This window comes from Oncorhynchus tshawytscha, linkage group LG24 (assembly GCF_018296145.1).
Source record: "Oncorhynchus tshawytscha isolate Ot180627B linkage group LG24, Otsh_v2.0, whole genome shotgun sequence".
In the NCBI taxonomy this organism is placed as follows: Eukaryota; Metazoa; Chordata; class Actinopteri; order Salmoniformes; family Salmonidae; genus Oncorhynchus; species Oncorhynchus tshawytscha.
Genome location: NC_056452.1, coordinates 9203984 through 9227531, shown reverse-complemented (window position 1 = coordinate 9227531; position 23548 = coordinate 9203984). Strand labels below are relative to the sequence as shown.

The 23548-nt window shown below is 41.2% G+C and overlaps 1 protein-coding gene across 3 annotated transcripts in view; it reads right to left on the bottom strand.

The window, feature by feature from the left end:
- LOC112256407 (bromo adjacent homology domain-containing 1 protein-like) overlaps positions 1 to 23548 on the bottom strand; it is a 32837-nt gene that overhangs the window by 6397 nt on the left and 2892 nt on the right. The window contains exons 1-3 of one of the 3 annotated variants that reach the window (XM_024429657.2): positions 17578 to 17752; positions 5118 to 6734; positions 71 to 468 (exon numbers count right to left, since the gene is read on the bottom strand). In XM_024429657.2, the coding sequence (XP_024285425.1) occupies positions 71 to 468; positions 5118 to 6714 (1995 nt within the window). In that variant the 5' untranslated portion in view covers positions 6715 to 6734; positions 17578 to 17752. Of the gene's footprint in view, positions 1 to 70; positions 469 to 5117; positions 6735 to 16761; positions 17075 to 17577; positions 17753 to 23548 lie in introns of those variants that run through there. The other 2 variants (XM_024429656.2, XM_024429658.2) reach the window with 2 other exon arrangements.

Here is a 23548-nt window from a genome sequence, read left to right as displayed (position 1 = left end):
ACCAATTGACAGGAGTTTCATGATTTTTATTTCTGGGGGTGGATTATCCCTTTAACACAGCAACACGTACCACAGTGAAAACCTCCCTCTCGAAGGGCACACCCACGGGGAGCCAACCATTGGTTGCCCGGCGACGGGTGAACCTCTGCTGCTTGGCAGCTCTGCAGGCTGCGAGGCCGGCGGGCCCCAGCTGCTGCTTGTCTTGAATGTGGGGGCAGACGGAACACGAGCCGCTGCTCACCCCAGACAGAGAGCTGCTGGGTGGCTTGGCATTCTGAGGGCACTCCCGGACCACCTGCAGCGGGACCTGCAGTTGGCTGGGGTCTGATAGAGAGGTCTGAAAGCAGGCCACTGATTGGGCAGCTGGGAGAGTGCTGGGGCTGGCGGGGCAGCCGGAGAGGGGCCGGGGTGCGGGGGAGGCTGGGACAGAGAAGGAGCTGTGGTCCTCCAGAGATGAGGAGTAGTCTTCTGTAGGGAGAATTGGAGCTGTCAGACACTGGAGTGACCAGTCTCGTAAACACACACACACATGCACCCACACGCACCCTAACATAGACCCTCACAAAAACTCTAGACTCATCCTCTCCTTTCCTGTCATGGTGAGCCCACTCTGTTTCAGCACTACTGATATAGAAACACAGACGCTGCATGCAGTAGAGATTAGAACACTGCCTATCTGTATCCCCTGTATTAATTGTAGCTGTGAGGCACAAGGCTGAAACAGCAGGCCACAAATGCACATCAGAATGACAGAGATGTCCATTTATTGTGGTCTGATGGACCACAGACCGGCAGTGTGGAATCAGAGAACTGGTTAAAGTTGATATGATACTGTAATATACAAAGTGATGCAGTCAGTCAATGTCAAAGCATTTTATGCACCTTTTTTTGTGAATAGCGTTTAGCCACCTATTACGCTAAATGTTTTTTTTTTTTTGTATTATAGCATTTATGCTACTTGACTCTCATCTCAATCGGCACTCATTTACCACTTCTGTTTATTCCTGGAAGTATATTATTACATAATCTGATGCATGACTGGGTCTGTGCACAAAGGTAGTAGAGACGCTGTATTGTACTCTAATGTAATGTAGAGTCTTTTTTTTTAAACATAGGAATCAACCAAGCTGTGGGGCAGCTTCACCTGACCATTAAGGCCAGCTAGGATGAGAGAGGATGCAATAAATGTCACATGTGCAACAATATGATGAAGTGTGAATATTTCTGCCACCCACATACAGGAAAACGGTTCCAAATAAATTACATTATTACGTGTTCCACCACCCATGTTATTTACATGATTAAATTTCCATGTGGGCTGTGCTATGTCGGTAAAACCTTCCACTCTCTCAAACAGAGAATCAGTGAACATAAACGACAGGGATTATCCAGTCGGAGTACATTTTAATGACCTAAAGCATGACATTTCTACCTTTTAGATTTTGTGGCATAGAGAAAGTTAAGATATCAGATAGGGGAGGTGACATTAATAATACTCTGAGTAAAAAATAATGTTTTCGGATTTTCACCCTCCAAACATTATTTCCTAAAGGTCTTAATGATATGTTATGTTGTGAATTTGAACATTAATTATTCCCCTATTTAAGATTACTCTGATGTTTTTCGTACGATGTACCCAATGATTAATGAAAACTTGCTCTGTAGGTCATCTTATATACATCTTATTTACACACTTTATTTGAATATTTGTGAAATGCATTTTGTTATATTTGGTAACACTTATTTGTTTTTCCTTCACCTCCAACCACTTTCGATGTGTGGAACGGATGTGGGTGGGGCTAGGTCTACATAAGGGTGCTTATTTTTTTTAAACTCACAAAAGCTCTGACGAAGGCTGTGAGGCTGATACGTAAAGCTTATTAAAGATCAGTGATACTATCAAGAGCAGTGTGCGGTTTCCTTTTTCCTTCATCATGTGTGTACAGTACCAAGCTCTGCTACAAAGATTAACAGACCCTATATAGAGGACCACTGGGAGCAATTGGGATTTCAGAGTAACTGGACTTCAGTTGATCAAAGACCACAGCTTGGCATCTCCGCATGAACACTACTCAGCTTCAGTAGTAAATACAGGACATTCTATCTAAACCATCTGTGGTGAATACTCATACAACTAGTGGCTAGATACAGTAGTTGAGGAACTCCACTCACCATGTACGTTGAGTGGGGGGGGGGGGCAAGGATAAAGAAACAAAGTTCAGTTCAGGTATGTGGATGTGGATGTTAAACCCTACCAGGCTTTTAGACCCCACTGAATGAATCCGGAGAACATGACTGAACAAATTTCTTGTAAAATGTTGATTCTTCCCTCCTATGTGACATTTCTTATTCTCTGTAACCTTTTCCTATAACTGCCATTCCTGTGAGGAGTATTCTCATGGTCAAAACATAAATATTCTCCACAGATTGTTGCTGGTTTGACTGATCGACTTAAAGGACACTGAGCCATCTCAAACATGTGGTTAACACCCTGCAACTATCATGGCCATTTCACATCATTATCACTGTATACATTCATTTCCAAAATGATTAGCGTCCTTGATAAAGATGAGCAAAAAAAGACTGTATAAAATAAATTCGACAAATACTGAGCTATATTGTAAACTAAAAAAAATATATTATTTTAGACGAATACAATTGCTCAGAGAAAGAGATTTTGTTTAACAAGTGATAACAATAAATCAAAAAATTATTGGCAACCCTGTTTTTAATACTCCGGTAGCCTTCCCTTGCGAGGATAACAGCACTGAGCCATTTTCTAAAATGTTTTTGGAGATTGGAGACATATTGGGAGGGATCCTCCATACAGAATAATCCCAGATCCTTAATAACCTTTGGTCTGCGTTTATGGACTGCCCTCTTCAATTCATTCAAACCAAAGGTTTTCAATGGGGTTGTCGTCCGAAGACAGAGATGACCATTGCCAAAATTTTGATTTTGTGGTCAATTAATCCTTTCTTTGTAGATATTTATGTGTGCTTGGGGTTGTTGTCTTGCTGGAAGAGCCACTTGTTGCCAAGTTGAACCTCCTGGCAGAGGCAACCAGGTTTTTTTGGCTAAAATGTCCTGGTACATAGTAGAGTTCTTGATGCCGTTGACCTTAACAAGGTTCCCAGGACCAGTGGAAGCAAAACAACCCCATAACATCAAAGATCCACCACCATATTTTAAAGTAGGTACCCAGCTAGCACATTTGGTTCCTTGGAAGTTGTGGGAAGATACATTTTTGGTTTCTCACTAGTTCTGGGAATGAAGCCATAAGTTTCCTGACTGGTAAAACTTTTTTTTTTTTTTTTACATTCTGAGAACTGACGTGAACATTTAGCCTGTTCTGTTAATTCTTAGGTTGCAGGTAGATTCTGATAACGTTTTACTATGGTTCCCTGGGAGACTTTATTAACGATCTGTATAGGTTATTTGAAGCTAATTATTAAATTATGTTCTGAGAATATGTTTCAATAAGACTTTTAATAACACTGCTAGCTTAGGCTAACTGTTTTCTAGCTTAGGCTAACTCCAGGCACACATGGAAATTCATTTTCTTAGGCATTAATCATGGAAACACATTTATTTTTTATTGTGGCACTATGTCCGTGTGATTTGAACCTATGATCTTCTGTTCTCTATCCATGGAATTAGTCCATTGCACCACCAGGATGGAGTTAGCATGCCATGTTTTTTTTACTTATACAAAGCTGTTCATTTTAGTGTATTCAGACAGAACCCATTTCAAAGGAAACAAGTACTCATTAAGATCAGGTGTGGCCAATTAGTGGCTGAAACACTTAACAAGATCGAGGATCGAGATACATGTAGTTTTTATGACGCTGAGAACGGAATGTATATGTTTTTAAATAATATTTTTTAGAACGTTCTCTGAACGTTACTAACGTTTTCTTATGGAAAGTTGTCTTAACGTTTTTCAGAACAATTTGAGAACAAGACTTTAAATAGAACCATGAGGAAACCTGTAGGAAATGTTATGCTGAGTTACTGACATTTCCAGAGAAGGACATTGTTCTGAGAACATTAGAGACAATGTGAGAACATTCCCAATGTCAAACCAGTTGCATTCCTAAAACATTATCAACATTTTTATTAAATCCAACCATGTTTCAACTTTTAGGAAACTTCTGTAAAGTAATAAAATACCAAGAAAATAATTAACCACACTCTCACCAAGCTCTAAGAAACATATGGTTCTCAGAATGTTATTTGCTAGCTGGGTATGAGTTTCTTATCTGAATACACATCCTGCTTTTGTCTCCAAACTCACCACTGGTGTGCATGGCCAAAGAGCTCTATTTTCATGTCATCTGACCATAGCACTGGTTCCAAACCAAGTGCCAATACGTTTAGCGAACTCCTGGCATTTACAATTGTTGGTTGCTCTTAATAATAAAGGCAACCCTTCCAAAGAGCATATTGGTATGGAGGTGGTGAATGTAATTCTCCAACTTTGGCCCTTGGTTTTTTCGTTGCCTCCAGAACCATTTTCCTCACTGTGCGTGGGGACAAGATACACTTGCGTCCAATACCAGGCAAGTTTACCACTGTTCCACTGGTTTTAAACTTCTTAATTGTTGCCCAAAGAGTGGTAAGTGGTATACTCAGTTTTTTTGCAATTGTTTTTTCTCCCATTGCCTGTTTTTTGAAGGTTAACAACCATTTATCTCTTTTCGTTTGTGGGTTCTTTGCCTTTTCACATGATGAATGACAAAGGGATTATATATGTGTGTATTACCTCATTTTTATACCCCAGTGAAATAGGAAGCCATGGAAGACCACAATACAGTTCCTTAAACTGAGATTCATTTTTAAAAGTAGAATGTAAATGCAGATTTTATTTTGTTACATCTTATTTATAATAATCTTTAGAGGTGTCAATAACTTATTTGTTTTACTTACTTGTTTAGCGAAATCTCTTTCTCTGAGCAATTGTATTTGTATAAAATAATATTTTTTTTTTAAATAAGCATATAATATAGCTCAGTATTTGTATAATTTATTTTATACAGTATTTTTGCTCATATTTATCAAGGGTGCTAATAATTGTGGAGGTGACTGTATTTATAGGCATTTCTGCCTCCCCTTACCCATCTTAATCTTGTGGCTGCAGCTGGAGCAGCCTGCGTTATAACAGCATCTCCTGCTGGCTAGAGTCGGTACTGCTCTATATGCGTATCCACTGATTTGGCAGGATTCTCCATAACAGTAGACCGGGTGGGCGATTCCTGAGGGTAGAGAGCCCTGTTGTGGAGCCTCGCTCAACGGGATGGGGGCCACAGAGGAGGGAGGGTAGGGCATGGGGATGGAGCTCACGGAGGTCATGAGGGTAGAGGAGGTTTCATGGTGAGAAAAGTGGACGTAGTAGCCCGAGAAACACGGGTAAGGGTGGGGGCATATGGTTAGGGCATGTGGGTGGGCCAGGGAACGGGGAGAGGGGAGGTAGCTATTGGAGAGCGAACGCTCCTCAAGTTTGTCTTCACCGAAGCTCTTCTGGTTGAGGAACAGGGCCAGTTGGTGGCAATACTCCACTGACCTTTCTTGGGAGCAGCAGTAGAAAGAAGGATTCAACTGCGTCTTGACCTGTTCCTCCTTCACAGACTTCATCGGGTAGCCCAGCAAGGCTCGACACTGGAAGCCAGATCTGATGGAGCCGTTCTCCCCTGTAATCCCTTCCCACTGGGGTACGGGGTGGAGTGACTCCCTCTTATAGAGATTACAGCATTTCTGAACCAGCTGTGGATGGGTCTGGTTTTTCCCGTGTTGGAGTTTATGATACTGTTGTTTCTTTAGCTTGGGGTGCAGTGACTGTTTGTTCCTCAGTACTGCACTCAGTTGCTTGCAGTTGGTCTTAGCCACCCGGTGTTTGGCTTTGAAGGAGGTGCTGGTGATCTTGAGCAAAGCAGCAGCGTTGAGACTGGCCTGACGCCGTGGGGTAGGACCGTACAGACTCAGCAGATCCATGTCCTCCATCTTCATAGACTTTTTGTTTTGTTTGGAACTTCCAGTTACATAAATGTCTGATTTTGCCACTTTAGGACCCCTTGGGGTGTTGTGTCCCAAAATTACTGCATCTTTTGCCAGATTCCCATTGAACTGTAGCTTCTTTATGAGTCTGGCCCCTTGAGGATATTCTCTATATAAGAGCAGACTATTCACAGCCTCCGCATTCAGAGAGGCTAGTCTCCGTTTGCGAGGCTCCACAACAGGTAATGTGCATAACACTTTTAATTGTTTGTTTAATTCCGGCAATTTCTGATAAGCTTTGAAGGTCTTTTGTCTAGACTTGCAGGGCTTGGTCCTTCCACGCACCAGGTTATGGCTCACTTCCTCTTTGGTCTCTATTCGACCCTTCAAGCAGCTCGCCTTGTCCTCATCACCACTCTCCTCCAGACGGGTGAGAAAGACGCGACAGTTGAGGGTGTCCCCCTCACATTGATCCAGTGTCCTGGCCCTGAGAGGGTACAGCTTCCTGCCCTTCTCCTCCTCCTTCTTCTCCACCACTCTCAGATCATTGCGCTCTTTCGCTCTGCCCCTCTTGATCTTCTTAGGCCTCCCTCTTTTTAGTTTTGGGCGATCAGGCCGGGCTCCCATCATGGCCTCAGCATGTGGCACCCCCCCGAACTGCTCCCAGGAGTTACCGGGATGGTATCTGCTCAGAGAGTCATTCTGTCGTGCATGGGTCATCACATCCCTTCATACAGACCCTGGGGGAGGAGACATAGAAATATCAATGAATGGGGAGAGTTTTTTTGCAGAAACTTAGCCGACATGACAGTGAATTAAGAACATTAAGAAAGTAAGGCTCAATACAGGTTTTATTATGGTACATGTTCGAGAGAGTCTCAGCTTTCCATAGTGAGGTCATATTAGTTTCTAGCCCAAACCATTATGACGCTATCAACACAGAGGGGATATGGGTTTTAAATTAGCCACACAGTCAGAAGGGTACTGCTGCTGACTTCCATAGGATCATCTCAATAGATGAATTTCCCCTCAGGTGGACACACACACACACACACACACACACACACACACAATATTGAGTCATGGAAAGCAAAAACTTGCCTTATCCCATTGTGTAGTTCCAATCATGCTTAAGTGATTCGGCAGGTAGCTTAGCGGTTAAGAGTGTTGGGCCAGGCCTCCTGAGTAGCGCAGTGGTCTAAGGTACTGCATCGCAGTGCTAGCTGTGCCAGTAGACATCCTGGTTTGAGTTCAGTGTCGTCCGGGTTAGGGGAGGGTTAGGGATGTTCTTTTTTTCATTTATTTTTATTTTTTATTTGTTGTCTTTTTTATTATGAACACAACAAATACAAAAAAACAGAAATATACATTTTCTTGACCAAGCTTCCTGATGCTAAGTGTACATGTTATGCTATGCTATCGATAAACTTACACAAACGCTTGGATTGCTTTCGCTGTAAAGCATAATTTCTAAATCTGAGACGACAGGTGGATTAACAAAAGGCTAAAATGTGTTTTGCAATATTGCACTTGTGATTTTATGAATATGAATATGTTTTAGTAATATTATTTGACTGTTGTGCTATGCTATTCAGCGGTTGCTGACGAAAATGATCCCGCTAACGGGATGGGTAGCGCCAAGAAGTTAACACTGAACAGACCGGGTCTGTGTATTCAATGGAAAAAGATTCAAATCATATGCTTATTACAACCTCTTTGAAGGGCAAAGATCTACAGTGCATTCGGAAATTATTCAGACCCCTTGACTTTTTCCACATTTTGTTATGTTACAGACTTATTCTAAAATGCCTAAACTATTTTTTCACCCTCATCAATCTACACACAATACCCCGTAATAACAAAGCAATAACAGGTTTAGAAATAATTGCAAATTTATTACAAATAAGACTGAAATGTCACTTGTAGATACAGTACCAGTCAAAAGTTTGGACACTCACTCATTCAAGGGTTTTTCTTTCTTTGAACAATTTTCTACATTGTAGAATAATATTGAAGACATAACAACTATAAAATAACACATTTGGAATCATGTAGTAACCAAAAAAGTGTTAAACAAATGAAAATAGATTTTATATTTGAGATTCTTCAAAGTAGCCACCTTTTGCCTTGATGACAGCTTTGCACACTCTTGGCATTCTCTCAACTAGCTTCATGAGGTCGTCACCTGGAATGCATTTCAATTCACAGTTGTGCCTTTAATAAAAGTACATTTGTAGAATTAATTTCCTTCTTTAATTAGTTTGAGCCAATCAGTTGTGTTGTGACAAGTTAGGGGTAGTATACAGAAGATAGCCGTATTTGGCAAAGAGCAGCGACAGTCCATCATTACTTTAAGACATGAAGGTCAGAACATTTCAAGAACTTTTGAAGTTTATTCTAGTGCAGTCGTAAAAACGATCAATCACTATGATGAAACTTGCTCTGATGAGGACCGCCACAAGCTCATCATTAAGCTAGAGGCCCTGGTTCTCACCACCTGGGGGAGGTAGGAAAGGTAGGAAACAACATCTCCACTTCGCTGATCCTCAACACTGGGGCCCCACAAGGGTGCGTGCTCAGCCCCCTCCCGTACTCCCTATTCACCCATGACTGCATGGCCATGCATGCCTCCAACTCAATCATCAAGTTTGCAGACAACACAACAGTAGTAGGACTGATTACCAACAACGACGAGACAGCCTACAGGGAGGAAGTGAGGGCACTCAGAGTGTGGTGCCATCAAAACAACCTCCTACTCAACATCCAAAAAACAAAGAATATGATCTTGGACTTCAGGTAAGAGTAGAGGGATCACCCCCCTATCCACATCGACGGGACAGTAGTGAAGATGGAAAGTTTTAAGTTCCTTGGCGTACACATCACGGACAAACTGGAATGGTCCACCCACACAGACAGTATGGTGAAGAAGGCACAACAGCGCCTTTTCAACCTCAGGGAGGCTGAAGAAATTTGGCTTGTGACCTAAAAGCCTGACCTACTTTTACAGATGCACAATTGAGATGATCCTGTCAGGCTGCATCACCGCCTGGTACGGCAACTGCACCGCCCACAACAGCAAGGCTCTCCAGAGGGTGGTGCGGTCTGCACAACGCATTACCGTGGCAAACTACTTGCCCTCCAGGACACCTACAGCACCCGATGCCACAGGAAGGTCAAAAGATCAACAACCAGCCGAGGCACTGACTGTTCACCCCGCTACCATCCAGAAGGCGAGGTCAGTACAGGTGCTTCAAAGCTGGGACCGAGAGACTGAAAAACAGCTTCTATCTCAAGGCCATCAAACCATTAAACAGCCATCACTAACACAGAGAGGCTGCTACCTACATCATTGACCACTTTAATAAATGGATCACTAGTCACTAATAATGCCACTTTAATAATGTTTACATATCTTGCATTACTCATCACGTATGCAGATACTGTCTTATAATACACCATCTACTGCATCTTGCCTATGCCGCTCTCTCATTGCTCATCCATATATTTATATATATATATATATATATATATATTCTTATTCCACTCCTTTAGTTATCATTTGTTTTTCAACAGGACAATTACCCAAAACACATTCAGGCTATGTAAGGGCTATTTATTCAAGAAGGAGAGTCATGGAGTGCTGCATCAGATGACCTGGCCTCCACAATCACCAGACCTAAACCCAATTCAAATGGTTATGGTTGAGTTAGAACACAGAGTCAAGGAAAAGCAGCCAACAAGTGCTCAGCATATGTGGGATCTCCTTCAAGATTGTTAGAAAAGCATTCCAGGAGAAGATGGTTAAGAGAATGCCAAGAGTGTGCTAAGCTGTCATCAAGGCAAAGGGTGGCTACTACTCACCTCCCTGACCAAGTCCCTTCTCCCCCAATTGCTCAGTATGGCTGGGAAGCCAGCTCTAGGAAGAGCCTTGTTGGTTACAAATATTTTCATTTTTAAGAATGATGGAGACCACTGTGTTCTTGGGGACCTTCAATGCTGTAGAAATGTTTTGGTACCCTTCCCCATATCTGTTCCTCGACACAATACTGTCTTGGAGCTCTACGGACAATTCCTTTGACCTCGTGGCTTGGTTTTGCTCTGACATGCACTGCCAACCTTCTACAGACAGGTGTGCACCTGCCAAATAATATCCAATCAATTGAATTTACCACAGGTGGACAAGTATCAAGTAGAAACATCTCAAGGATGATCAATGGAAACAAAATGCAACTGAGCTCAATTTCGAGTCTCATAGCAAAGGGTCTGAATGTCTAGAGTTGAAGTCTGAAGTTTACATACACCTTAGCCAGATACATTTAAACTCAGTTTTTCACAATTCCTGACATTTAAAAATTCTCTGTTTTAGGATTCTCTCTGTTAGGATCACCACTTTGTTTTAAGAATGTGAAATGTCAGAATAATAGTAGAGATAATTATTTATTTCAGCTTTTACTTCTTTCATCACATTCCCAGTAGGTCAGAAGTTTACATAAACTCAATTAGTATCTGGTAGCATTGCCTTTAAAATATTTAACTTGGGTCAAACGTTTCGGGTAGCCTTCCACAAACTTCCCACAGTAAGTTGGGTGAATTTTGGCCCATTCCTCCAGACAGAGCTGGTGAAACTGAGTCAGGTTTGTAGGCCTCCTTGCTTGCACACACTTTTTCAGTTCTGACCACAAATTGTCTATAGGATCTAGGTCAGGGCTTTGTGATGACCACTTCAATACCTTGACATTGTTATCCTTAAGCAATTTTGCCACAACTTTGGGAAGTATGCTTGGGGTCATTGTTCATTTGAAAGATCCATTTTACAACCAAGCTTTAACTTCCTGACTGATGTCTTGAGATGTTGCTTCAATATATCCACATAATTTTCCGTCCTCATGATGCCATCTATTTTGTGAAGTGCACCAGTCCCTCCTGCAGCAAAGCACCCCACAACATGATGCTGCCACCCCCGTGCTTCACGGTTGTGATGGTGTTCTTCGGCTTGCAAGCCTCCCTCTTTTTCCTCCAAACGGTCATCATGGCAAAACAGTTAAAAATGTTGTTTCATCAGAAAAGAGGACATTTCTCAAAAAAGTGTGATCTTTGTCCCCATGTGCAGTTGCAAACTGTAGTCTGGCTTTTTTTATGGCGGTTTTTGAGCAGTGGCTTCTCCCTTGCTGAGGTGCCTTTTCAGGTTATGTCGATATAGGACTTGTTTTAATGAGGATTTTGATACTTTTGTACCTGTTTCCTCCAGCATCTTCACAAGGTCCTTTGCTGTTGTTCTGGGATTGATTTGGACTTTTCGCACCAAAGTACGTTCATCTCAAGGAGACAGAGCTCCTTCCTGAGCGGTAAGTAATGACAGCTGCGTGGTCCCATGGTGTTTATACTTGCGTACTATTGTTTCTACAGATGACGTGGTACCTTCAGGTGTTTGGAAATTTCTCCCAAGGATGAACCAGACTTGTGGAGGTCTACAATTTTTTTTCTGAGGTCTTGGCTGATTTCTTTTGATTTTCCCATGATGTCAAGCAAAGAGGCACTGAGTTTGAAGGTAGGCCTTGAAATACATCCACAGGTACACCTCCAATTGACTCAAATGAGAAGCTTCTAATGCAGTGGTTCTTAACCTGGGTTCGATCGAATAACTTGGATACTGGATAACTTATTTGTATTGCTTTTAATCTTTTTAAATGAATTTATCTTATTAACACTTTGTTCTAGTTAGCTATTTGTGTAGGTAGCTATCAAGTAAACGCAATGAACCCCAGGGGTTCGGTGAGTCAGTCTCAGGGGTTTGGCGGAGGTCAAGACACACATCCGATTCATATGATTCGTGATGACACGCCCCGCTTGGCCATCATTGGCTGCAGGTGATCACGCTACATCGCTTGGCCTATCTGTGCTGCAGGGAATTTGGTGCGCTCAGTAGTCGACTTGTGACTGTCGTGATGGTACGTCTTGTGATTTCTTTCTTAATATTTTAATCCCTTCATACTTACTATGTCGAGCAAAAACAGAAAGTGGTCAGACGAATATGTACAATATGGATTCACATGTATAACGGAACGTGATGGGTGTCCTAACTGCATGATTTGCAATGCCAAGTTGAGCAATTCTAGTTTAGCACCGGCAAAACTAAGAACACTTCCATAAGCTGCATGGAGATGGAAAATACAAGAACACAACGCTCGCTGAATTCAAGGTGAAGAGAGCCAGATTCGATGAAAAGGCTACTCTGCCTGTTCTCGGCTTTGTACCCATCAACAAACCGATCCTCACAGCATCGTACGAAGTTGCTTACCTGATCGCAAAGCAGGGCAAACAACACACCATTGGTGAAACACTCATAAAACCAGCTGTGTTGAAGATGGCAAATATCATGCTGGGAAAAGAGGCTGAAGTTAAGTTATCCCAAATTCCTCTTTCAAATGACACCATCAGCGACAGAATAGAGGACATGAGCAAAGACATCTTGGCTCAAGTAGTTACAGATCTGATTTCAAGCCCGGCAAAAATCAGCCTTCAACTCGACTAGACCACAGACGTTTCCAATTTAAGCCAGCTTGCTGTATTCGTGCGCTATGTGAAAGACGACGTGATAAAGGAAGATTTTTTACTTTGTAAGCCTCTTACAACAACAACTAAGGCAGCCGATGTGAAGAAACTTGTGGATGACTTCTTCAAAGACAACAATCTTTTGTGGGATATGGTTTCTGCAGTTTGTTCGGACGGAGCTCCAGTCATGCTGGGAAGAAAGTCTGGTTTTGGTGCGCTAGTGAAAGCCGATGCACCACACATCATTGTTACACATTGTATTCTGCACAGGCAAGCGTTGGCAACAAAAACCTTGCCTCCAAAACTGGCAGAAGTATTAAAAATTGTAGTGGAATGTGTGAACTATGTGCGAACTATGTGCGAACTAGTGCTCTGCGGCATCGCATCTTCAGTGAGCTGTGTAAAGAAATGGGCTCTGAATTCGAGGTACTTCTGTACCCATCTAACGTTCGGTGGTTAACCCGGGGACAGGTGCTGAATCGTGTTTTTGCCATGCGTGTGGAATTAGCCCCGTTTTTGCAAGAGCACCAACATTGTCATGCAGATTGCTTCAAAAATTCTGAGTTCATTCTCATTTTAGCGTACATGGCCGATATCTTCGCAGCTCTCAATCATCTCAATCAAAAGATGCAGGGCGGTGGAGTCAACATCATCGAAGCGGAGGAAAACCTGAAGGCTTTTCAAAAAAAGCTACTGTTATGGAAACGACGAACAGAGAACAATAACTTCGCAAACTTTCCCCTGCTGGACAACTGTGTAAGTAAGATCGAAGATGTATCTGCAATCGGAGACATTTCTGTAGCCGCGGAACTGAAGCAAGCAATTGCCACGCACTTAGATGAGCTTGCAAAGTCTCTCGACGGATACTTCCCTACAAGAGAGTCATATCCAGCATGGGTGAGATAGCCGTTCACGTTTAGTTTTGAGACAACAGACAACAGTCAATGATGAATACCTCGATGAAATCATTGAAATTCAGCAGAGCCAGGTTCAACAGCAACTCTTCAGAACAACAACGCTTTCAACGTTTTGGTGTCAACAAATGGTAACGTACCCTGTTATTGCTAAGAAAGCTCTGGAGATTTTTATACCGTTTGTTACAACATATCTTTGCGAGCAATCCTTTTCGCGGACATAAAAACGAAGAAAAGGAACAGACTTTGTGGCGAAAATGACAGAGTGGCACTTGCCAAGGTGAAGCCGCGCATTTCTGAACTGGTCTCTGATTTGCAGTAAATATTAATTATTATGTTTTTGTTTTTGTGTGAAAATCATGTTTTGATGATTTTGTTCTTTGAACACAGTGATGTTGATGCACGGTTCATTTTGTGCACCAGTCAAATATATACCTATGTTTTGAATTTGAAAAAATCATTTTATTTTTCCAATTAAGAAGTGTTCGGTGAATGCGCACATGAAACTGGTGGGGTTCAGTACCTCCAACAAGGTTAAGAACCACTGTTCTAATGCCATGACATCATTTTCTGGAATTTTCCAAGCTGTTTAAAGGCACAGTCAACTTAGTGTATGTAAACTTCTGACCCCCTGGAATTGTGATACAGTGAATTATAAGTGAAAAAATCTGTCTGTAAACAACTCTTGGAAAAATACTTGTGTCATGCACTAAGTAGATGTCCCAACTGTATGTAAATAAGGTTTTTTATTTTTTTATTGTTGATAAATTTGCTAAAATGTATTTTAAAAAACTGTTTTTGTTTTGTCATTATGGGGTATTGTGTGTAGGTTGATGAGGGGGAAAACAATTTAATCAATTTTAGAATAACGTTGTAACGTGACAAATTGTGGTAAAGTCAAGGGGTCTGAATGCTTTCCGAACACACTGTATGTTCTCTCAGGCACAGAACACAAGAGTAAATTGTTCTTCTCACTCCAGAGAAGCACAACTTTCCACAGAGGCCATTCATATCTTAGACTCACTGAAGCGATCATCCATGCCATACAATCCGGATTGAAGTATTTTTTTCCAATACTGGCCGCATGGAGATAAAACCTAAAAGCTGATATGATCCATAGTCTGCTTGAAAAACTCTAATAGTTACTGTCTGAATGGACATTCTTTAACTGCTTTCTCTTATGACAATTCATGTTTTCTATCATACAAATGCCTATCATCAATCGGCAACCATTCAAATGTTGGTGTGACTACTAAGCAAACAATTTCCTAACAATTAGCCTACCCACTGAAATCAATGCAGAATAACACACATAACTCTAAACTAACTAATCACCCCCAGTACAGGTAGTGGGAAATTCTTATGACATGAATGGAGATGTTGTTTTTTTAATGCACAAATGAATAACTGGTCTTAAAAACAATAACAGGACTACAGGAGCTGGATTTTGTATGAAATACCACTTTGTAACAGTAGGCTCTATACACACCAACAATATGGCACTTTATGGGACCCCAGCCTGCCATTCTATGGATATAGTTTTCTGTTATTCACACAAATTCCTCACACATCAATTAGAACTGAAGTTTGATGTAGGCTACATGAATTGCCTTTTGGAATGCAGAATACCCCTTGTCTATATGCATCATATGCATGATTGCTAGCAAATGCAAGACTCTTAAAGACGTGGGTTCACTCAAATACATGCCTTTTATTGAGCCTGCCTTGAGTGCCGGATAGATGGGGGTTGCACATTTGGGACTACTCCATTGAGTCCATTGTGCCAAGCAAGCTCAATCAAGTGCCGTATTTGAAAGAAAACAAATACTAACTGAACCCAGGTCTGGTCCTTTCTTTCTTCACAATATCATTGCACTGGTTTCCTCCAATCTTTTACAACCAAAGAGCAACCTTTGCAAACACCCACTACCGAGTCAAGAAATTAATAAGATATGACAAAAAAAAAAAAAAATTGAACAGATGCCTGTGGTTCTGGTAATCTTGTTTTCTTATGTTATAATCATTTAATTTACAAATCAATAGTAAGATGTGTATCAAGAAAATAATCCCAAAAATGCAATGTCATTTTCCTTCTAAAAACAAGCCAACTCTCTGCATGATGTTATTCCTTCTTCAGCATTTTCCTATTCTTTAGCAGATGTACATGCAACCAGAATCATGTTCAGTTGACTTGATTCTGGACTGCATTTTTAGCCTTGCATTTCCAAACATCCCGCAATTTAAAGGGACATTATTTCCAGTGGACTCAGAGGACCATGACATGCAATACATTAGAAAGACCATTTTTATTTAGAGATAATGAGGGAACAGATGGGGGCACTTTGAGTTTCTGTCTATGGATGTCAAATCAAGTTGCTTCATTGGGATAAGACAGCAGGCTATGGAACGAATGAAGTGTAAATGACGCACGTTGTTTAAAAAAAAATGTTATTAAAAAAGGAAAACTTTATGGATAACTTGGATAAAGAAAACAATCATAATATTAATATTATATGGTTTATGATATGTCATATCATATTCTTTTTAACTTTCAATAATGGGAGAGAGCGGTTGAAGACCATGGATATGATGAGGGAACCAGGTAGTCTAACGGAGCGTTTGGCCAGCGGTTCGGTAACCAAAATGTCACTGGTTCGAATGCCTGAGCCCGAGAAGGTGAACAATCTGTCGATGTTCCCTTGAGCAAGGCACTTAACCCTCATTTGCTCCAGTTATGTTCTACTACGACTGACCCTGTAAAACAACACATTTCACTGCACCTATCCGGTGTATGTGACAATAAAGCATATATATTTTTTAACCGACCTTCCGTTACAGTGCCGTTCTCATAGGGCGTATCACATAAACCTGAACCACTCTCATATCTATCACGGTTCTGGATTTACCAGAATAATTTACCACCATGAGCAACGAGGCTATGAGTTTAGACCGCCAACTCACACGACTCAATGCGTGTTCAATATTTAGATGAGCGATTAGCCTACTAATCGGACATTTAGCCTAACATTATAGTCAGTCATTATAATCCGGTTAAACCCAAATCATGAAATTGATAATGCACTGTAAAAAATCTGTTCTAAATTCTTGAGTTCGACTCCCGACACGGGCTATTCTAAGGCTATACTATAATATCAGAAGTAACGGTTCAGGTGGGTGCAGGCAAGGAATAACCATGACATCTGACTGCAAGCATAATAAAGCAGTTATAAACATGTTATTACAACGTATCTCACATAGGCGATACATTAAACATGATGCATTATGCGCTATATAATTTTACCTTAGGTCACGATAGATGGTCGATTTGAGTCCACTCTTACTTCAAATTACACCTTTTTATAAATGATGAACAGTGTCGACGTGTAATTGTGAAATAAAACGAGCACCCAATAGAGCTGAGACATGGTAAAACGGTGACCTACTTCCGAAGTGGCATGCTAGAGATAATATTCATGCGCTGCATTCGAGAGACTGCTGTTGCGCTGGGACAACGAACAGTATCGTTTCAAGAGCCACGATTTTCACAATGATAGTTTATTATCGAAGTATACGGACGTCAGAATTAACTACCAGTGGCCATATCAATATGCTCTAACTGCGACGGAGATTATTTTCTGCACAAACTTGCTGCATGAATCAAACATGCTTCACTAGACGCAGCCGCCCAAGACTATGAAGAAATCAATATCAAGGCAAAACTTTGTTGCAAAGTGCATAATTATGATTCTTCCTAAATCAACCCAAATCGGAACAACTCCTTACTAAATGTAAACCAATGACACCGAAGGTATTTGTGTTACCTTGAAATCTAGATTTTCCAATCAAAGTCCTCCCTGGGATGGAGCAAATTCAGTTAATTATTTTAGGCTATCCAATGTCCACCCATTTACAGCCTACAATGAAAGTATAAGCCTACTTAAACCTAAATGAAATCCATGCAGGGCTGGCTCCACTCGCTTAGAGCCCTTGTTTTATCAGTCACTGACAGTAACTCAATTAGCCATGTCAGCTAACATTTATTTCATTGTTAACTTAGTCTCGACAGTTAACTAAATGTATAGTAATCATGGCAGAATATCGACCGGGCATTAGTTACCTTAAGGAGCAGTTCTCTCTCTGTGGGTCTAACCCCAAGAAGTTCTGAAAAACGGAGACCTGGAGACCTGGAGAATAAATGTTGGTGTTACTGACAAGAAGCACATGGCTGAGCTCTTTAATCACCACTTCATTAAGTCAGGATTCCTATTTGACTCTGCCATGCTTCCTTGCCTTCCAACATTTCCTCTTCCACCCATTCTAATGTGACTATCCCCGATGCTCCTCCCTCTTTTTCCACTGCCCCACCACAAAGTTTCCCCCTGCATGTGGTCACTGAGTCTGATATCCTAAGGTGACCTCAATCTGGTTCAGATGGTTTAGACCCTTTTTTCTTTAAGGTTGCTGCCCCTATCATCGCCAAGCCTATCTCTGACCTTTTAAACCTGTCTCTCCTCTTTGGGGAGGTTCCCATTGCTTGGAAGGCAGTCACGGTGCATCCTTTATTTAATAGTTAGGATCAGGTTGATCTCCCCCTTTATAGGCCCATTCCTATTTTGCCCTATTCATCAAACGTGTTGGAAAAACTTGTAAATAATCAACTGACTGGCTTTCTTGATGTCTATAGTGTTTTCTCAGGTATGCAATCTGGTTTCTGCTCTGGGTATGGATGTGTCACTGCAATCTTAAAGGTCCTAAATTATGTCACCATTGCCCTTGATTCTAGGCAATGTTCTGCTGCTATTTTTAATGACTTGGCCAAAGTTTTTAATACGATAGACCATTCTGTTCTTGTGGGCAGGCTAAGGAGTATTGGTTTTTCTGAGGGGTCTTTGGCTTGGTTTGCTAACTACCTCTCTCAAAGAGTGCAGTGTATAAAGTCAAAACATCCTGCTGTCTCACCACTGCCTGTCACCAAGGGGAAACCCCCCCGCCCCCTCAATTTACATCAACAACATAGCTCAAGCAGTAGGAAGTTCTCTCATCCATGTACTCTATATGCAGATGACGTAGTCTTACACTGAAATGGCCCCTCCCCGGATTTTGTGTTAAACACTCCACATCAAAGCTTTCTTAGTGTCCAACAAACTTTCTCTGCCTTAACCTTGTTCTGAACACCTCCAAAACAAATGTCAAACCCTCTGGGTTTGGTAAGAAGAATGCCCCTCTCCCCAATGGTGTGATTACTACCTCTGAGGGTTTTTAGAGCTTGAGGTAGTCACCTCATACACCTCATACAAGTACTTGGAAGTATGGCTAGACTGTACACTGTCCTTCTCTCAGCACATATCAAAGTTGCAGGCTAAGGTTAAATCTAGACCTGGTTTCCTCTATCGTAATCGCTCCTCTTTCACCACAGCAGCCAAACTAACCCTGATTCAGATTACCATCCTACCCATGCTAGACTACGGAGACGTCATTTATAGATCGACAGGTAAGGGTGCTCTCAAGCAGCTAGATGTTCTTTACTATTCGACCATCAGATTTGCCACCAATGCTCCTTATAGGACACATAATTGCACTTCTGTAAACTGGTCAGCTCTGTATACCCATCGCAAGACACACTGGTTTATGCTTATTTATGAATCCCTCTTAGTCCCCACTCCCCCCTATCTGAGATACCTACTGCAGCCCTCATCCTCCACATACAACACCCGAATGCTAGTCACATTCTGGTAAAGGTCCCCAAAGCACACACATCCCTGGGTCGCTCCTCTTTTCAGTTCGCTGCAGCTAGCGACTGGAACGAGCTGCAAAAAACACTCAAACTGGACTGTTTTTTCTCCATCTCTTCATTCAAAGACAATGGACACTTACTGACAGTTGTGGCTGCTTCGCATGATGTATTGTTGTCTCTACCTTCTTGCCTTTTGTGCTGTTGTCTGTGCCCAATAATATTTGTACCATGTTTTGTGCTGCTAACATGTTGTGCTGCTACCACGCTGTGTTTTAATGTGTTGCTGCCATGCTATGTTGTTGTCTTAGGTCTATCTGAATGTAGTGTTGTGGTGTCTCTCTTGTCGTGATGTGTGTTTTGTCCTATATTTAGATTTTATTTTACATTTTTAATCCCAACCCGTCCCCGCAGGAGGCCTTTTCCTTCTGATAGAAGGGGGAGTCATTGTAAATAAGAATTTGTTCTTAGCTGACTTGGCACAAGGCGGTGCCATTCTGTGAATTTATGTGGCCTAGCACTTCACGGCTAAGCCGTTGTTGCTCCTAGACTTTTCCACTTCACAATAAAAGCACTTACACTTGACTGTGGCACCTCTAGCAGGGCAGAAATTTGACAATCTGACTTGTTGGAAAGGTGGCATCCTTTGATAGTTCCATGGTGAAAGTCACTGAGCTCCTCAGGAATGCCATTCTACTGTCAATGTTTGTCTCTAGAGATTACATGGCTGTGTGCTCGATTTCACGAGTGTGGCTGAAATAGACGAATCCACTAATTTCAAAGATTGTCCACATACTTTTGTTTATATAATGTAAATCAAGTAAATGGTTTGACGATGGCCTAATATTTAGGCTGAGACAATTTTATTATCATTTTATTATCATGTTGGCATCATGTCAAAATCACACTTATTGGGGTAAATCATTGGCCTCATCAATATTAACTTTGGAGTGTGTAATTAACTGCTGTAAACGGCCTCATGTACGATTTAATGGAGCATTAAAATGGTGGGAAGCTGCTAAGTTGGCAGACTGCAGAGAGCATGACCTCCTACACTATATCAGCACCTAAATTGCATTCTGAGCTGCACTTGCTCCTCATTTAGGAAGACACCTAGCCTATACTTTCTGGAACCAACTTGAAAATGATCTCTTCATGCAATGGTTTTGAATTGCAGCTGAGATTCATTCCGACTCCAGTTTTAACAAGACAATATCATGCAGAAATTCCTCTATTCTGAATGAGTGAATATGAACAAGCAAATAAACAACCTTCACATCTTCAAATTAGTCAAAAACCAACACGAGTGTGTGTTCATTAAGCACCAAACTAAATAAAATGGACTGAAACAGCAAGGGACTACCTGGATCTTTCCAATAAGAAACATACATTTTAGTTTTCCATTGAAAACCTTTTCCATTACGGGCCTTATTGAACCCAACCAAGGTGTCACGAGAAACAATTGGTCATTTACCATCCCTTCTAAAACAAAGTGACAAGTACATTCATAATCAATGTCAAACAGGATATGATTATAATAGGCTATATAGATACCAATTCAATAAGTTTACAAAAGCTTAAAAATCAGTCACTAAAGTACTGTAGTTAGTACATCCACAGTTCTATAACATTAATATTGACAGAGCATGTCATGCGTTGAATGCTTGAATGTACAGTTGAAGTACACAAACTTCAAACCGCTTGATGCTTGCCATGAACCTAACAGACAGCAAATGCTATGCACTCAAATCAAATTCAAATCAAATCAAATGTTATTTGTCACATATTTATAGCAGATGTTATTGCAGGTGTAGAGAAATGCTCATTTGTACACCTTCGTGCACACAGATTTGTAGATGACAGTACACAACCTCTGATCAGAGGAGATGACACAGGAAGCCTAGTTAGCTGCTGATACAGCTCATCTTCAAAGAGCAGGGGAATACAGGGCAAGATGCCAAAGAGAGTGACAGAGAGAGCTGAGAGAGAGAAAATTAGGGGGTTTGAAGGGAGAGACTAGACAGCGAGAGAGAGAGAGAGAAAGACGGGGAGTCTTCCTGCGGTGAGCACTTTAGATCTCATCCAGTTGCACAGTAAATCATAAACTCATATGGCAATTTCTTACTCGCAACCCGGCCCTTCGTTGACAGCTTTCATACGCTAGTAAAAAGGTTGACATGCCTCTCAAAAAACATCAGGAGCAATGGCTCTAGTAGGGCCTAGTAAGGCCTTACTTTCCCGAAGCAGGGAGGTGCCCAGTGATACTTTTTAAGCATCTGTCACTTTAAGGACACTTTATGCAATGTGCTCGTGCTTTTCAGTGGATGTTTAAAGGGCAATTCTGCCAGTTTTCAACATCATATTCATTATCTCCAGCACCACAGCAGTGCATGTGCCATGACCAGAGTAGGAACATTTGTTATTTAATGCAACCATTTTTTGTGACAAAACTATAGGTCGAGTTGAGAATGTGATGGAAACACATTGAACTTTAGGTTTTTATTCGGTATAGTACATGAAAACAAAGCAACACTATTTGGCCATCAATGTATACAACTTTGATGCCCTTTCTGAGTTTTTTTGTGAGTAGGGAACATAAAAACTGTTGAAACTTTCTGACATCACAGCAATATAACTTCAGCTACATTGAAGTTACTCCCATGCTGTAGTTCTTGACTCAAGGTGGTTTTCTCATCTTTAGAGAGCAGTTTATTACAACGATTACCTCCTGGCTGTTCAGCCCACGATTTTCATCTCCCCAAGATGTCAAAATGAGTGTAGGAACTGTGCCTACCTTATTTGTTGTGCTGGCTCCTGTTCCACTGATCTGGACTCTTTGGTTGGTTTAAGCATTCATAGTGTCCGTCAAGTTCTTACTCTGATAATTAGAACCTAACAGTTGGCATTGTCAGCAGGATTCACCACGGTTTTTAATCAACGTTTATTCTTCCCAAAGAATCGAACGGCAAGAAACATTCACACAAAAGACATTCACACAAGCACTGATATTTAACCATTTCTCCTATGCTGAGTCTACTCCTACACATCTGAAAAGCCAATGCATCTCTGTTGCTAGACAGAACCTTAGTGATACCTGTTCTTCCTCACTTCATCTGACCTGACCCCTGCCCCAAAGTGCACACCCCTCCCCAACTCATGTCTGTCATGTTGACTTGTACCAGACAGTGTATTTTCTCTTCCCATAGGATCCCTGATGGCTAACAATAACATATCTTGACATAATAGTAATTTTTATAAATTACCCTCTCTCCCTCAGTTGAAAGGAATAAGTATATTTCATGATTTCATAAGTCAAGAAATCAGAACCAAACACAGTATTCAATGTAATTTCTCTGAAACAGGCTACAGGCCACATGTGCACCACCAAGTCAGAACAGTAGGCTAAGTTGTGAGTGGGAAAGGGACCAAATTATTAGGGTGAGGCACATGGGCTACTACACAACATACACTTAGTATTACTTTCTTAGCTACAGTATACATACAGTGGGGAGAACAAGTATTTGATACACTGCCGATTTTGCAGGTTTTCCTACTTACAAAGCATGTAGAGGTCTGTAATTTTTATCATAGGTACAGTTCAACTGTTAAGAGACGGAATCTAAAACAAAAATCCAGAAAATCACATTGTATGATTTTTAAGTAATTAATTTGCATTTTATTGCATGACATATGTATTTGATCACCTACCAACCACTTGTCTAATCTGATGGGTCATGTGAAATAAAGATTTACAACTCTGACTCCCTGTAGCAAAACTCAAATTTCTTCCTCGTTTAGGAAGAAACAAGCCTGACACCTTGAACAAAGGACTGTTGACATCTAGTGGAAGCCATATTAATTGCAATCTGGGAGCTGGAATTGAATAGGACCCATAACTTTCCATAGTAAGAGCATGGGTTCTCAAAAAACAACTTCCGGGTGGTTTTTCTTTGGATTTTCTCCTGCCATATCAATTGTGTTATAGTCTCATACATTATTTTAACATTTCTACAAATGTCGAAGTGTTTTCTATCCAATGGTACCAATTATATGCATACCCTGGCTTCTGGCCCTGAGTAACAGGCAGTTTACTTTGGGCACGGCAGTCAGATGGAAAATCTGAAAAAAGGATCCTAGCCCTAACAAGATTTAACACCCAGCAACATATTCCCAAGAGGATGGGTCGCTACAGAAGATGTAAGCGGTACAGCCAAATGGTTACTTGCATAATAGCAATATCAGAAATAGATAGTGTCAATATAAATAATATACAGTATGTAGAAGAACAATATCAATGATGAAGTTATATGCATACAATCAGGGGTAAAGTGGCTGAGCAGCAGGATAAAAAAATAAT